General features: G+C 45.4%; 1 protein-coding gene across 1 annotated transcript in view; it reads right to left on the bottom strand.

The window, feature by feature from the left end:
- LOC142931483 (seizure protein 6 homolog) overlaps positions 1 to 15,452 on the bottom strand; it is a 188,734-nt gene that overhangs the window by 60,072 nt on the left and 113,210 nt on the right. The window contains exon 5 of the mRNA XM_076075411.1: positions 3,600 to 3,785. Within this exon, the coding sequence (XP_075931526.1) occupies positions 3,600 to 3,785 (186 nt within the window). The remainder of the gene's footprint in view (positions 1 to 3,599; positions 3,786 to 15,452) is intronic.

Genomic DNA, 15,452 nt, shown 5'->3' with positions numbered 1-15,452 from the left:
GACACCGGGGCTCCGGCAAGTAGTGAGTTGCAGTAGTCCAGGCGGGAGATGACAAGAGCCTGGATTAGCACCTGCGCCGTCTCATCAGTGAGGAAGGGGCGAATCCTCCTGATGTTGTAGAGCAGGAATCTGCAGGAGCGTGTAACCGATGCAATGTTTGCTGAGAACGACAGTTGGTCATCCAGGGTCACACCCAGGTTTCTCGCAGTCCGAGTTGGCGTCACCACGGTATCATCAATGGTGATGGACAGGTCTCGGTGCGGGCAACCCTTCCCCGGGAGGAACAGTAGCTCGGTTTTGTCCAGGTTGAGCTTGAGGTGGTGTGTCGTCAGTGCAGAGCCTGAAACGCCCATCCCCTCGAGGGTGAATAGGAGGATCTGGTGGTTAACAGTGTCAAACGCCACAGACAGGTCCAGGAGAATCAGGACAGAGGAGAGAGAGTTAGATCTCGCTGCGTGAAGCGACTCCGTCACCGCAAGGAGGGCTGTCTCAGTCGAGTGACCCACTTTGAACCCGGACTGGTGAGGGTCCAAGAGGTTGTTTTGGTGGAGATAGGAGGATAGTTGAGTAAAGACAGATCGTTCAAGTGTTTTGGAAAGAAAGGGTAGAAGAGACACCGGTCTGAAGTTCTTGACATCAGAGGGGTCAAGTGATGGTTTCTTCAGAAGGGGGGTGACTCTAGCAGTCTTGAAAGCCGTGGGAAAGCATCCTGAAACAAGAGATGTGTTCATGAGGTGGGTGAGAAAAGGAAGGAGTTCAGTCGCAATAGACTGAAGAAGAGGGGAGGGGATCGGGTCAAGGGAGCACGTGGTGGGGCGGTTAGATGTAACAAGGTTGAGGACCTCGTTAGGGGAGAGGGGAGCAAGATAGGGTAAGATGGGGCATGGAGAGGGGAGGGAGAGCTGTGGGGGAAGAGCTGGAGATGGTAGAGAGGGAGAGGGTGGACAGGGAGAGAGTGGACAGGGGGGCTGAGAGAAGGAGGATCTGATATCGTTTACCTTCTTGTCAAAGAAGTTGGCGAAATCGTCAGGGAGAAGGGAGGAAGTAGGAGGAGGGGGTGGGGGTTGGAGGAGTGAAGAGAAAGTTTCAAAGAGTTTTTTAGGATTGGAAGCAGAGGTTAGGATTTTGGAGCGAAAGAAAGCAGCTTTAGCAGTAGATAGAGTGGTGGAAAAGTGGAAAGAAGAGCTTGGAAGTTAAGAAGGTCCCCCGGGAGTTTGCCTTTTCTCCATTTACACTCAGCCTCTCTTAGGCTCCGTCTGTCATTACGCACTGAGTCCGACAGCCATGGGGCAGGTGGGGTTGGCCGTGCAGGCCTGGAGGTGAAGGGACAGAGGTTGTCCAAAGAAGAGGAAAGGGTGGAGAGGAGAAGATCAGTAGCAATATCAGGGGATAGGAGAGAGAAGGCTTCAGGGTCAGGGAGAGCAGAGGTAACAGAAGATGAAAGATCAGCCGGGGAGAGGGAGCGGAGATGACTACGGGTAGAAACCATGTGGGTAGGTTGTGGAAGTACGGGGGGAGAGGAGAGGGAGAGGGAGTAAGACATGAAATAGTGGTCAGAGAGCTGGAGGAGAGGTTAGCAGTAGAACAGTGTCTAGTGAAGATAAGATCCAGCTGGTTGCCGGCCTTGTGGGTAGGAGGAGAAGAGGCGGGGTAAAGGTCAAAAGAGGAGAGGAAGGAAAGAAGCGGTTCTAATTTATCAGTCTGGATGTTAAAGTCTCCGAGCAGGATGAGTGCGGAGCCATCATCATGCAAGTGTGAGACTAATGTGTCGAGATCTTCAGGTTCACCTGGACAGGTAGCCAGACTATCTCAGGGCTGACACACAGGCCCTGTCCACATTCCTCCGTTTTTACTCCGTATTTGCTACGTTTACACTGAGCGCCCACACTACGCCGGAGTTTTGGAGCACCCTAAACGGAGGAATCTGAAAACTCCGCCGAGGTTGGAGGTGTTTGAGAACTCCGGGGTTGCGTTTGCGTGTGGACGGTCGGATACGGATGTGCTTAGAAAAAATTACGCCCACACCCGTGTTCGCTACTGGATTGGTTCTTGGCAACCATGACGTCTCCGTCCCTGATTCGTCACACTCACTATCACGTGACCCGTACCCGGAAGAAAACAAACTGGGCTACCAGCGATTCATTTCAACATGGATAACTAATTGCAAGCGTTGCTGCTAGCACAACAGCTACATGATGTTGCTGCTAACACAACAGCTAGCAGCAGTTAGCAGCTGTTGTGCAGTAAAAGTCTGCATTTCTGTGGAGGAAGCAGCTGTTATTGGAGTGATTAGCGAGCGGCGTGACCAGCATCAGCCCTATGGAGCAGCTCGTTGTTTTTAGATTCTAATGAGAAGACACGCTGCACTAACGTTTTACTTCTTCCGTTTGGTAGCCTTGAGAGACCTTAGTCTGTAAGTATGTCTTAATGAAGCATGAAAAGATGTACGTAGATATATTCTATTTGCGTGTTTAGTATAACATTTGTGTTGTATTAAATGCTAATCGCGGTTAGCATTTCTCCATTGGCGGTAATGTTAAAATTAGCTTAGAAGCTAGCTAGTCGGACATGATGTTCAGAGCTACTAGTGAGAACAGACATCAACAACACGGAGGAAACGAGTGAGAGACGTGTGTTGACCACATTGATGGACCCATAATCTAGTAAATGTTTATGTGTAAGTGTTGATGTTAAAGTAAATTTGGAGAGAGAGAGAGAGATAGACCCGCAGCGCTATAACTACGTCTGAAAAATAAAACTTCTAAAACTTTCCACGAACTGTGTCTGTTTGAGTTTATAGAGGGAGATTTTAGAGGAAGATCTTAAGTATCAAATACAACCTTTCATTATTAAAGACTACTTTATTACTCTGTCGTATTTCTTTTTTTTTAAACTAAGCAAGCAATCCACTTCCTGTTTACACCGTCACGCACATGCCCAGTGTAGTTAATGGTCACGTGCTGTCCGCCTTCGAAGGCTGCCGTGTGGACGCAGATCAACTCGAGAATGATGCTGAAACTCCCGTGTGGACGGAGATCGTTTCTATTTGACAAATCTGCATCCAAGGAGAAACGGAGTAATGTGGACAGGGCCAAAGAGACAGACACCATTCACACCTACGGGCAATTTAGAGTCATCAATTGACCCAAGCTTCATGTCTTTGGACTGTGGGAGGAAGCTGGAGAACCCGGAGACAACCCATGCTGACAGGAACAAACTCCCGTTGCCATCTTGCTGTGAGGCAACAGTGCCAATCACTACAACACCGTGAAGTGACATCTGTGTTATCATTTTTAGATGTAATTTACAGGTTAACAGAGTTTAGAATAATGATAACACAATGGCAAATATTTCTAATAATAATGATTGAATTGTGTTCATTACTTCACTAATATATGATATAATTGTATTAGATGTATTATTATTTTAGATAAACAACAGTTTTAATATAGTGGAGAAAATAAAACGAAAATACAAGGACATCTCTCTTATTATCTGAAGTTGTCCTAACGTGTTTGGTTGCTGTCCTTCCTATCTATGGGCTGAGGAAATGAAGGATGAGCTGTGAATGTCTTTCCTCCTGGTTCTGGTTGCCTCACCTAGGCAGTGTGGTTCCTTGCCACTCCAGTAGGGGGTGCTAGCATTGCGGCAGGTGAGCATACTGGAGCCTTGCAGCTGGTAGCCGGTCAGGCAGGAGAAGAAAGCCTCCCCTCCAGAGTGGAGACTGCTCACTGATACATCACCGTAGAGAGGTCGCTGGGGGAAGACACAGCTCAACACAAAGGCTGCAGAGACACAGACAGAGAAAGAAATCAGTCAGAGATAGAGAGATTTCAGACAGAAACAGAGAATAAGACACAAAGGGAGAGGGAATTAAGCTGAAAGAAACTGAAATTTCAGCAGCAAGTCACGTTAGTTTGAACTAGTAGATCATGTGTCGCAGCAAAAAGAGTTTCCTGAGAAGTTCTAAACAGCCCTCAATAAGCTCCAAGAAAAAAATGCTCTTGTTTTACTTAACGGTTGGGGTGACATTTTTTGTAGCAGGAGTAACTGAACCCATGGCAAAAAAAAAACAGAAAGAAAACCAGGCTTTTTCAAATACAAGAGCTGCGATAAAAGAGATGGATATGGGTATAGAATCATTTCTGAGTGTCAAAAATAAAGCGACATTTAATCCCTGGTAAGAAAATCTAAAAAAAAACACTACTCTGCTGCTCTGATTCACTTAAAAACAAATGTTCACTAATTAACTTAAATCAGTCTTCTTTGCCATTTTTTTTATTGGGTCTTGGGAATTGAGAATATCTGGTTACTCATTTCAAATTGAGTTCAGCCACATTCCCTTATTAAGGCTCTAGCAGCAATCTGCCGTCTAGACTTTGCTCGCCACGTGAGATTCTTCAACTATCATACTCTGCTGTATGAATTTTAATACTGTATTCATCGGTCCTTTTTGTAAATATGATAGAAACCCCATAGGCCCCGACTTTCCAAACTGCCACAGTCAAATAGATTTTTAATTAAGCTGTCTGCTTAAACAGAGGTAAATAAAGTAACAAATATCCCATGGAAAATATACAGCAACACCACCACAGTGACATTTAGTGTACCAGTGTCCCCATGTGGCTACCACCTGGTAGGTAGCATTTACACCCCCACACACACACACTTGTACAAATACCTGTCACATCACTGTCAATATGTGGGGAAAGTGTGCAGGCTGGCTCTCAGGTGACCAGTTAACTAACTGGCTTTTTTTATTGCCACCGATTTGTCTCCCTTCAGGCTCCTGGCGTTCAGCCAAACATATTAATAATATATTTCTGCTAAAGACTCTGATCCATCTCACTGTAATTGTCCTAGTTTTATTGTTAGCCCTTGGATGGTTTGGCAGTAGTGCTGCTATTGATTCTGTCTGTTGGGGACAGCGCTGTGCCTCAGGCGAGGAAATATGTAGGGAGATTAAATAGGCCAATAAATGACAACCTATACGACCTCGGCCGCCTCCAACACTCTGTTAGAGCTGAGGGATGTTGGCCAGCTCTATAGTGTTTCAAAGAAATAGAGATAAGAAGAGAAGTTGGTCTTTATAGTATTTCTCATTAGAGCAACATCCCAGACTAGTGCAGCCATACAGCAGCTGCTGGAGCTGTGTCCTATCACTCCCTGAGCTAGTCATTACCATGGTCAGCTGCAGCTATTAATATCCAGGCCAACCAAAAACTATGAAGCTCGTAGGCTCACTGGAGACTAGAAAAGAGATAAAAGAGCCATCATGGTAGCATTGTGGCATCATAACACTGGTGCTAACAGGGAGCTTTCACTGAGACAAATTGCCTTGCAGCAGTAAAATGCCTGCAGAATGCTACATCACTTTGTCTTGTCTTCATAGACCTTAAGGCCATGTATGATGTTTTGGTTGTAATGAAAGGTTATTGATAATCGCTGCTTTAATTAGTTTTCTTTGTCATACAAGAGGGTACAAGTTGACCAACAGTGCGACATATCATAGTTTCGGTCTTAAAAAATGATGAGTAGCAAAATATGATAGCTGAACATCCATAGAGCAAAGGTAATAGAAATGTAACAATAAATTGAATGGGCTATATTTGATTGTTAGACCTTTGTACTAATTGGACAAAGTTTTCAACAGAGTTCCCATTTGAAGAGTCCAATCTGTCCATAGATACAGTATATCACAGGGTCATACTTATGTAACTTTTCACAATAGTAGACTGTGGAAGTTCTATATAGCTTGCATCCCACAGGAACAGTGGGTGGTGTGAACTTAAAAACAAATGAGTACAATAAAGAACCAACAATATAAGTACTATAGGACAAAAAATATGAAATGACTCTATATGAAGTGAAAAGTCAAACTGAGTCAATGGGCCTTATGAAGCAACATTTTCCCTAAAGAAAAGAAAAGGGAAGTGAACTGGGCACAGTGGCTCAAGAAGTAAAGCAGGTCGTCCACTAATGGGATGATCGGTGCTCAATCCCCGGCTCCTCCATTTCACATTTTGCCTATGGCCAAAATTGCTCCTGAAGGCTATGTCATCGGTGTGAGAGTGAGTATGAATATTTGATTAGATCTTGATGAGCAGGTGGCACCTTATATGGCAGCCACAGCCATCAATGTGTGTTTGAATGTTGTAAAGCGCTTTGGGTTTCGCTGGTATCCTTTGCATGAAGGGCGCTTCCGCATTGGGTCATTTTGTAATCTTACTTCCGTTTTAGAGAGGAAGTCTGTTTATTTTGCTTAGTGTTGCAAGCTTTATCATCATTTGTTTTAAGCTTTAAAAAAAGCTGTTAATAAGTTGTAATAATTTGTCAGGCAAGAAAGTAACCATTTAGATTCCCAATACAGTATATGATCAGTTTATGCAATTAACGTCCATTTGTAAATTTACGTCGTCTTTTGGTCTACAAAAAACGTGTGTCAAAAGTGTTTTTTAAATAACTCTCACAACCAGAAAGAGCAGACACAGGTCTCCACTACATGTTTAACCATGGGTAATAAAATGTAAATGTCAATGGGGAGCTTGAAACTGCTGATCAATCGTTATAATGTAAATACCTGATGTTCCCCCCCTACTGTGTGCTGACATGTTTAAGAGCAGGAGACAAACTGAACTCTTGGCTCATCCTCTGCATGAACTGCAGTCAGTATGACGGTGAAGCCTTCTCTGCAACAGAGAATAAATACTTTAAAGACAAACTTCTTTCCTCAATGTTTCTTGTTTCAGTATTCAGTATTATAGGACTCACTCGGTACTATTGAATAGTTTTTTCCCCACCACAATACCTTTGTAGTTCCTCATAGAGGAGCCATCTACGCCAAGAGACAAAGTAATTCAAATGTCCTCATATGTGATTTCAGGCCATTTTCATATATCCTCCTTCCAGTCAATGATGGCTGATGGCTGTGGTACTGTAAAACCATCCGATCCCCGCAGTGTAGCTGCTGAATGTTTCCAAATATCATTCATTGTATACAATGTTACGAGCACTAAACAGAAGAACGGATACAATTGTGTTTGAATTGGAAGTGAAAAAATGGACGGTGCAGCATAAGAGCAGGTGTTATGCCATGTTGAAATACTGTGGCACATGCGGACAGACGCCACCAAAAAAGGCAAGTAAAATGAAGAACTTTGACAGTAGTAACATTGAGTCAAATAAACTAAAACTAAGTAAATATGTGATTTTACAGAGCCTTAGTACTGGCATTCAGGAAAAAATCAAAATGCATCTAAGAACAGTATGTAAGCTGTTGAGAAGCGGAACACACACAATTTCATCAAAGGGTTTTTATAGTCTTAATTGGGATCAATGGACCAACAGTATTTCTCTAGCAAGCCAATAATTTTTCCAGAAAACATGATTATCTAAATTTGATTTTACGATATTCATAAAAGACTTTATAAAAAATTCAATTAAATTGATATACTGTATATATATACATTAATATTAATATTATATATTAATATTAGACAAAGGGGGGGCCCCTTCCTCAAAGTTACATGGTTCATTTATTATCATTGTACAATAGGGTTGCGCAACGAAATGCAGTTTCAAGTCCCATTTTCAGTTTTGGACCTGTCTGGGATGTCGGGTCAATATATGCAGTTACATGCCCAGTCTCTTTTTTAAATAAACTTCTGTGTTTACAGGAAACGTACAGTTTGCAATCGTTACATAAATACCATAATTTACCTAGTTTTTAGTTTTACTAATATGTATTTTCCTACTTCAGTAGGCTGTATTACTGTTTTCTCTGCTGCCATGAGCTGCTTAATAACCAACACATGAGCCCCAGACTGGCCATAAGCCAGCTCTTTACAACTGCTGTTGGTCTCTACTGTATCTAATCAGGCCTTGTGGCTACAGTGTAGATCACAGGAGAAGAGCAATCATTTGAGATGTTTATTAGTCCCCTTGTAGCTAGCGGATGTAAATTGAATTTATTTATTTTCTGCGGCCAAATTGTGATACGGCTTTGATGTGAATTGGCTCCACTCGGATCAAACTTCATCTGTAATCTCATTTGGTCCCCCAGAGCATTTATTTCTGTTGACCATTGGCCTCACATTACTGTGAGGAACTGACAAACACCTCAGAGAATAATGCCTCTAGCAGCTCTGTTTCCAGGCTTCAGTCTTGAGCAGCTGTATTCTCTGTGCCACAGGACACTAGGGTCTTTCTGCATAGCATGCCTCATTTATGGTAAATATGCTATGATTGTCTGAAAAGGTCACTTAGTCACAGAGGCAAATGCCAGCTTAGTATTAACATTCAATACATTCTTTCACCTAAAAGGTAGATACTCAAATGAATCATTAAAATCATATTTACACAAACTTGAGCCCTAAGCATGCCTTATGTTGGGAATAACATAGCCTCAAAAAGGGGGCACCATTATGTAGGGAACGTAAAGGAGCGTGTTTGGGTTATCAGCATCTAAGAAACTAAATTCTTGACATCAATAGAATTATTAATGTCAGTAACAATTATAAATAATAACGGGGCACCACCCTGCGAACAGGGACCAATAACCAAACGATAAAACTAAGTCTCATAATTAGTGTTCACTCACAATGTCAACAGTCTGAGTACTATTACACATTCAGAGTGAAAGTGAAGATTTAAGTTCGAGCACAGACCACATATACAGCTATTATCACAATACACATGCACAAAGTAATCACAGACAGCTGCTCTTTAAAATATAACAGAGTTTATTACGTTCTAATACTAATGATCTAGTTAACTAATATCTAAACCAACAACAACTATACATTCATGAGCACGCTATCTAAAATCAACAGACTATTGAAAAGAGGGGGGGAAGTGTGTGTGCGTGTGTGTGTGTGTGTGTGTGCGTAAGGGGGAGGAGCGAGGGAACAGTATGACGTAGTTGGGACGTGGTGACGTCTCTCATGCGTGAGACTCAAAAATGGCGGATAGCCAACAGGAGACCTGGCGTCTATACGTGCCGGTAGCCGTTTAGCACGTAGCTACATTAGCTCAAAGCTATATGTGTGTGTGTGTGGATTAGTAAAAGAGAAGGGAAAGGAACAAAATGAAATAAAATAAAACAAAAGATTAAGATCCTTCGCGCCGCGCTGGAGTACGGAAGATTGCTCTCTCAGCCAGGGGAGCAAGAACCGCGACTCTTTGTCTCAGCCGGCGGTTTTGACCTCCTGAACTGATGAGAAGCAACTTCGACCTCACGAGGCAGCTATCTCAACCCAGATCACGGTAGCATGAAATACACCCACTTCTCCACAACCCCAACGATCTCAGCGACCGTTAGTGTCGGCGATTATTAAGCATACACCACGTTATAAAAATGAACAGTACTTTAAGCACACGAACAAGATAAAATAAACACAAATTAACTCTCTCTAACTCTGCCCAGACTCTATTTCGCCTTACGGTACGATGCAATCGTGGTGATTGAGGGGGGATTCTTCTGAGCTTCGTTGGGCTCGGGCAGCGCGGCTGCGGGCCGCGGGAGGTGTTCTCTCGGTAGGAGAGAATCGCTGTCGTCTGGATAAGGGATTTTCGCGTCCTTATGGCCGGAGCAAACGAGGCGCTTGGTAGAGAGTGGAAGTTCTCTCTCTCTCTCTCTCTCTCTCTCTCTCTCTGAAGAAGTCTTGCTTCTTCACTTCTGCAGGACTAAAAAGGGGTTCGCTTAGTGGATACGAACAAAGATAAAATAGACAGTTTGGTGAATTCGGCCAGCGAGTATAAACTGTTAGACCTAGGTTTTGATTAAAAAGAAGAACAACGTTGCATGTGTGCCTCCTGCTACCCCGGAGGGATCGATGGAAAAAGCATTGAGGTGGGTGTTGCAAGTAGTTTTGTAGAACAGTGGCTGAACCACAGGGGTCCTGGGGTGTCTTGGCTCTCGGCCAATTAGATTGCAGCGCTGCTTTCAGGTACCTTCAGGAATGCATAGTTTTTGGGGGAGCAAGATCGTCTTACCGGAGGTCCCGCCTCGGCATCCCTGCTCTCGTCCAATGAGAGCAGTGTGGCATTTCGGGGAGGAAACTCACACCCTAATGTGAATTTCTTCAAAGTTGGGGGGTTTGGTGCTCATCAAACTATAATCAGGATGAAACCTTTGCTTGCAAAAGGCAAGGCCTGACTCTCTCTCTTTGTTCCACAGCACATGTCGAAGCCATATAGTCAGATCCCAACACTTATCAACACCATAAAAGCAGATTGCACCAGATGATGAATCTTGCAGATTTTGGTAACCGCTGACCTTTCCTTTTGCACTGCTTGCAATCCAAAATATCCCTGTTGTACATGAGAAATATCAAAATCTATGCAGAGTATACATTCTGCACACAATACACTAAGGCTAATATCGTTAACCATAAGGCCAATCACACAACAACACAACGCAACAACTAAGCCCTGTAACAGAATACGCACAGCACACTCACCTCTCTCTCCCTAACCTGACACACATTCACGCACTGGAACCCGACGCACTGGAACCCGACACACAGACCTCGGCTGTGGCCGTCGCCGTCCTTGTATCCAAGAAGAGGAGAAACAATGTCCTGCTTTAATCCAGGTTCTCACAAAAGGCAATGGATCAATATTGTCCAAAGTGGGTCCAATTAGTTCGCTCCGTGCAACCTGTTACATCACTGGCTGGTTGTGTCATTTATGGCGGAAAATCGTCTCTCGCACTTGCTATCACTATTTGTGAATAAATGTTTTGCAGTTTGAATAAAGAAAACTGGTGGGCATTAGTAAGCTTTTAAAAGACAAAAGACAAAATGAGGGTGACAAATGATTATCTTATGATTTTAGAGACCACCCAAATATTTTGCTATTGAGGCTTTCAGGGGGTCTGGAGTGTCAATCAAGAGGTCTCAGAACCCCCGTATTTTGCACACTGACCAATCTTCCTGCAGAGCAGATAAGGCACAGACACATCCAATTCTGAATAAAAGACTGATGTTCCAACAAAGTTGGTTATCTATGTCAGTCAATTTTAGTTAATACAACTTTAATGCTCACGTTAATAAATAAATAGTTAAAAGCTGTAGATCAAGCCTTAAGTAGGCCTATTCTTTCATATTAATCCTGCTGTATAGGTTCTTATATGTGCATCTTATACATCCTCAGATATCTTAAACAGAAATTTGAATGCTCACTAATGCCATGTCTTAATTAATCCTTGTATTTCCCTACATTTTTTATCTACTCAGTGCTACATATTTTTGTAAACCATTCACAAATTGACTCCTTTAAGTGGTGATATAACTCTGACTCACTAAATATAGTGAGCTTGAGGTTTATCAAATCTCTAAATTTGAAAACATCTGAGTTTATAAATAAAATGTATGGTTACTTTTCTTGTTGTAAAAGTTGGACTTTTGATTGTTCTGGCTGAATTTTTTCTCTCACAGAAGCACAGACCACCAGCCTTTCTGGTCGTTGAGAGGGGAGTGACGCTCTCCCCCCTCCTTTCTTGCCTCTCATCCTGAAGACAGTAGACTGTGCTGATATGTTGAGATTAATCTTATCCATTTACTATGCCTATACGTATACATATATATCTACCTATATAGGACGGTCTGTTGTAGTACTAGTCTTCTACATTTGTCATAATAACAAGGTCCACATATGTTGTGAAATTGTTTAATTCATTCTATCTTGAATTAATCAAGTTTTATTCTGCGATTTATATCAAACTGTTTGCTACTGTTCTGCAGCTGAGAAAGGCCTCAAGGTAGGCCTTTGAATAGGCTTTCAAATATGGAATAATTAAAAAGACCATGTAAGTTAAATAAATAAATGTAAGTAGTTTTTCTGTAAAAGAAACTTAAATTAAAGAATCAATATAGTTTATTAAAATGGAAGTAGTTTACTGTTCCTGACATGGACACATCGCCCCTCATTCACAGAACATAATAATAAAGAAGAAGTTAAAAGAAAGGCTCTTCTACGCGGGACTTTGAAGCTGAACTGTGATCTCTACAAGCCTACCGAGAGATGGAGACGAGAGAGAGAGAGAGAAATGAAGACAAAGAAAACGGTGGAAGCCAAACCCCATCTTCCCATCAGAACCGTCAGGTGAAAAGAACACTGTTCTAAATGTGAATTAGTTTGTGTTACTATACCTAAATAAATTTGATGTTAGTTAATAAGTAATTTTCACTAATAAGATATGGTTAGTTAATAAGTTAACTTTAGATACTAGATGCTGGACTAATTTAGAAATGAATAAACATTAATTAAGCTTCAGACCTAAAGTAGGATCTCCCTTAAATTAGAATTTATATGAAATTGCTCCTCCGCGAATCGCCACCTTAACGTGGTGGAGGAGTTTGAGTGGCTCAGTGATCCTGGGAGCTATGTTTTCCGGGGCAGTAGCCCCTGGTAGGGTCTCCCAAGGCGAACAGGTCTCAGGGGAGAGCCCAGACTAAGAGCGGTTCAAAATAACCCTGATAAAAAGCAGCCCACAGTCTTCAGCCACCTCGGCGAGCGTCTGGTGGCCGGGCCTTCGCCCATGAAAAAACAACATGGAGCAGCCACCCTGTGGACCCACCACCCACAGGGACAAGCATTGAGGTCGGGTGCAATGCAGACCGGGCGAGCCGATCGCCGGCAGCATAGACTAGCTCTAGGGACGTGGAACGTCACCTCGCTAGCGGGGAAAGAGCCGGAGCTGGTGCAGGAGGTGGAGCCATACCAGCTAGTGTATGGACTCACCTCCACACAGCACTGGCTCTGGAACCAAGCTCCTGGAGAGGGGTTGGACTTTGTCCTTTTCTGGAGTTGCCCAAGGTGAGAAGCGTCGGGTGGGGAGTGGGGATACTCACGAGCCCCCGGCTGAGCGCCGCTGTGTTGGAATTCTCCCCGGAGAACGAGAGGGTCGCCTCCATGTGCCTACGGGTTGCGGGGAGCAAGGCTCTGACTGTTGTTTGTCCTTATGCACCAAACAGCAGTTCGGAGTATCCGGCCTTCTTGGAGTCGGTGGGAGGGGTCCTGGAAAGGGTGCCGCCTGCCGACTCCATAGTTCTCCTGGGGGACTTCAATGCTCACGTGGGCAATGACGGAGAAACCTGGCGGGGGGTGATTGGGAGGAACGGCTTGCCCGATCTGAACCCGAATGGTGTCTCGTTATTGGACTTCTGTGCTAGCCACGGTTTGGCCATAACGAACACCATGTTCGAACATAAGGTGGCTCATAAGTGTACCTGGTACCAGAACACCTTAGGCCGGAGATCTATGATCAACTTTGTAATCGTATCATCTGATCTGTGGCCGTATGTCTTGGACACTCGGGTGAAGAGAGGAGCAGAGCTGTCAACTGATCACCACCTGGTGGTGAGTTGGATCAGATGGCGGGGAACCAGCTGGAAAGACCTGGCAAGCCCAAACGTATAGTGAGGGTGAACTGGGAATGTCTGGCGGATGACCCTGTCCGGGAGGTCTTTAACTCCCACCTCCGGAAGAACTTTTCACACATCCCGAGGGAGGTTGGGGACATGGAATCCAAATGGACCATGTTCAAAGCCTCTATTGTGGACTTGGCCGGTAGGAGCTGTGGCCGGAAGGTCATCGGTGGCTGTCGTGGCTGCAACCAGAGAACCCGGTGGTGGACACCGGAGGTGAGGGAAGCCGTCAAGCTGAAGGAGGAGGCCTTCAGGGCCTCGTTGGCTCAGGGGTCTCCTGAAGCAGCTGAGAGGTACCGGCAGGCCAGAAGAGCTGCAGCTGCGGTGGTCGCGGATGCTAAAACTCGGGCATGGGAGGAGTTCGGGGAGGCCATGGAGAAGGACTTTCGGTTGGCCTCAAGGAGGTTCTGGCAAACCATCCGACGGCTCAGGAAGGGAAAGCAGGGCTTACCCCAGGCTGTTCTCAGCAGGGGGAGGGGAACTGCTAACCCGGACGGGGGACATCGTCGGCGGTGGAAAGAGCATGGAAAGAGCATTTTGAGGAACTCCTAAACCCGACCAACATGTCCTCTGCAGAGGAGGCAGCGCCTGAGGACCATGGGGGAGGCTCACCCATATCCCTGGCAGAGGTCGCTGAGGTAGTTAAAAAGCTCCTTGGTGGCAAGGCGCCAGGGGTGGATGAGATCTGCCCTGAGATGCTGAAAGCGCTGGACATAGTTGGGCTGTCCTGGCTGACACGCCTCTTCAATGTCGCATGGGGGTTGGGATCAGTGCCCATGGAATGGCAGACTGGGGTGGTGGTTCCCATCTTCAAAAAGGGGGACCGGAGAGTGTGCTCGAATTACCGGGGTATCACACTACTCAGCCTTCCGGGGAAGGGTTTTGCCAGGGTGCTGGAAAGGAGGCTCCGACCGTTTGTCGAACCTCGGATTCCAGAGGAGCAGTGCGGATTCCGTCCCGGCCGTAGAACAGTGGACCAGCTCTTTACCCTCGCAAGACTACTGGAGGGGTTCTGAGAGTTTTCCCAACCAGTCTACATGTGCTTTGTGGACTTGGAGAAGGCTTTTGACTGGGTCCCTCGGGGGTTCTTATGGGGGGTGCTGCGGGAGTATGGGGTGCCAGACCCGTTACAACGGGCCATCCGGTCTCTGTACGACTGCAGTATGAGCTGTGTCCTCATTCTCGGCAATAAGTCAGACACGTTCCCGGTGGGTGTTGGCCTCCGCCAGGGCTGCCCTTTGTCACCGGTTCTTTTCGTGACTTTCACGGACAGGATATCTAGGCGCAGCCGGGGGGTGGAGAACGTCAGGTTCGGGGGTCTTGGGATCGCCTCTCTGCTGTTTGCAGATGATGTGGTCCTGTTGGCCTCCTCGAATCGTGACCTCCAGCATTCACTGGGGCGGTTTGCAGCCGAGTGTGAAGGGATGAGAGTTAGCACCTCCAAATATGAGGCCATGGTGTTCTGTCAGAAACCGGTGGATTGCTCCCTCCAGGTGGGGACGGAGTGCCTACCGCAAGCGAAGGAGTTCAAGTATCTCGGGGTCTTGTTCACGAGTGAGGGTAAGATGGAGCGGGAGATTGACAGGCGGATCGGTGCGGCTGCAGCAGTAAAGCAGGCGCTGCACCGGACCGTCTTGATGAAGCTCTCAATTTACTGGTTGATCTACGTTCCTACCCTCACCTATGGTCACGAACTCTGGGTCGTGACCAAAAGGACAAGGTCGCGGCTACAAGCGGCCAAAATGAGTTTCCTCCGTAGGGTGGCCGGGCTCAGCCTTAGAGATAGGGTAAGGAGCTAGTTGAGCCGCTACTCCTTTGCTTCGAAAGGAGTCAGCTGAGGTGGTTCGGGCATCTAATTAGGATGCCTCCTGGTCTTCTGGGCACGTCCAACTGGGAGGAGACTCCGGGTAAGACCCAGAACACGCTGGAGGGATTATATCTACCAGCTGGCCTGGAAACACCTTGGGATACCCCAGTATGAGCTGGAAAATGTTGCGGGGGAGAGCGAAGGCTGGGTCAGCC

This window comes from Anarhichas minor, unplaced genomic scaffold (genome assembly GCF_050575085.1).
Source record: "Anarhichas minor isolate MPS153535 unplaced genomic scaffold, ASM5057508v1 ptg000052l, whole genome shotgun sequence".
NCBI classification, from domain to species: Eukaryota; Metazoa; Chordata; class Actinopteri; order Perciformes; family Anarhichadidae; genus Anarhichas; species Anarhichas minor.
The sequence above is the reverse complement of the archived record's forward strand: the minus strand, read 5'-3'. Positions and strand labels throughout refer to the sequence as shown.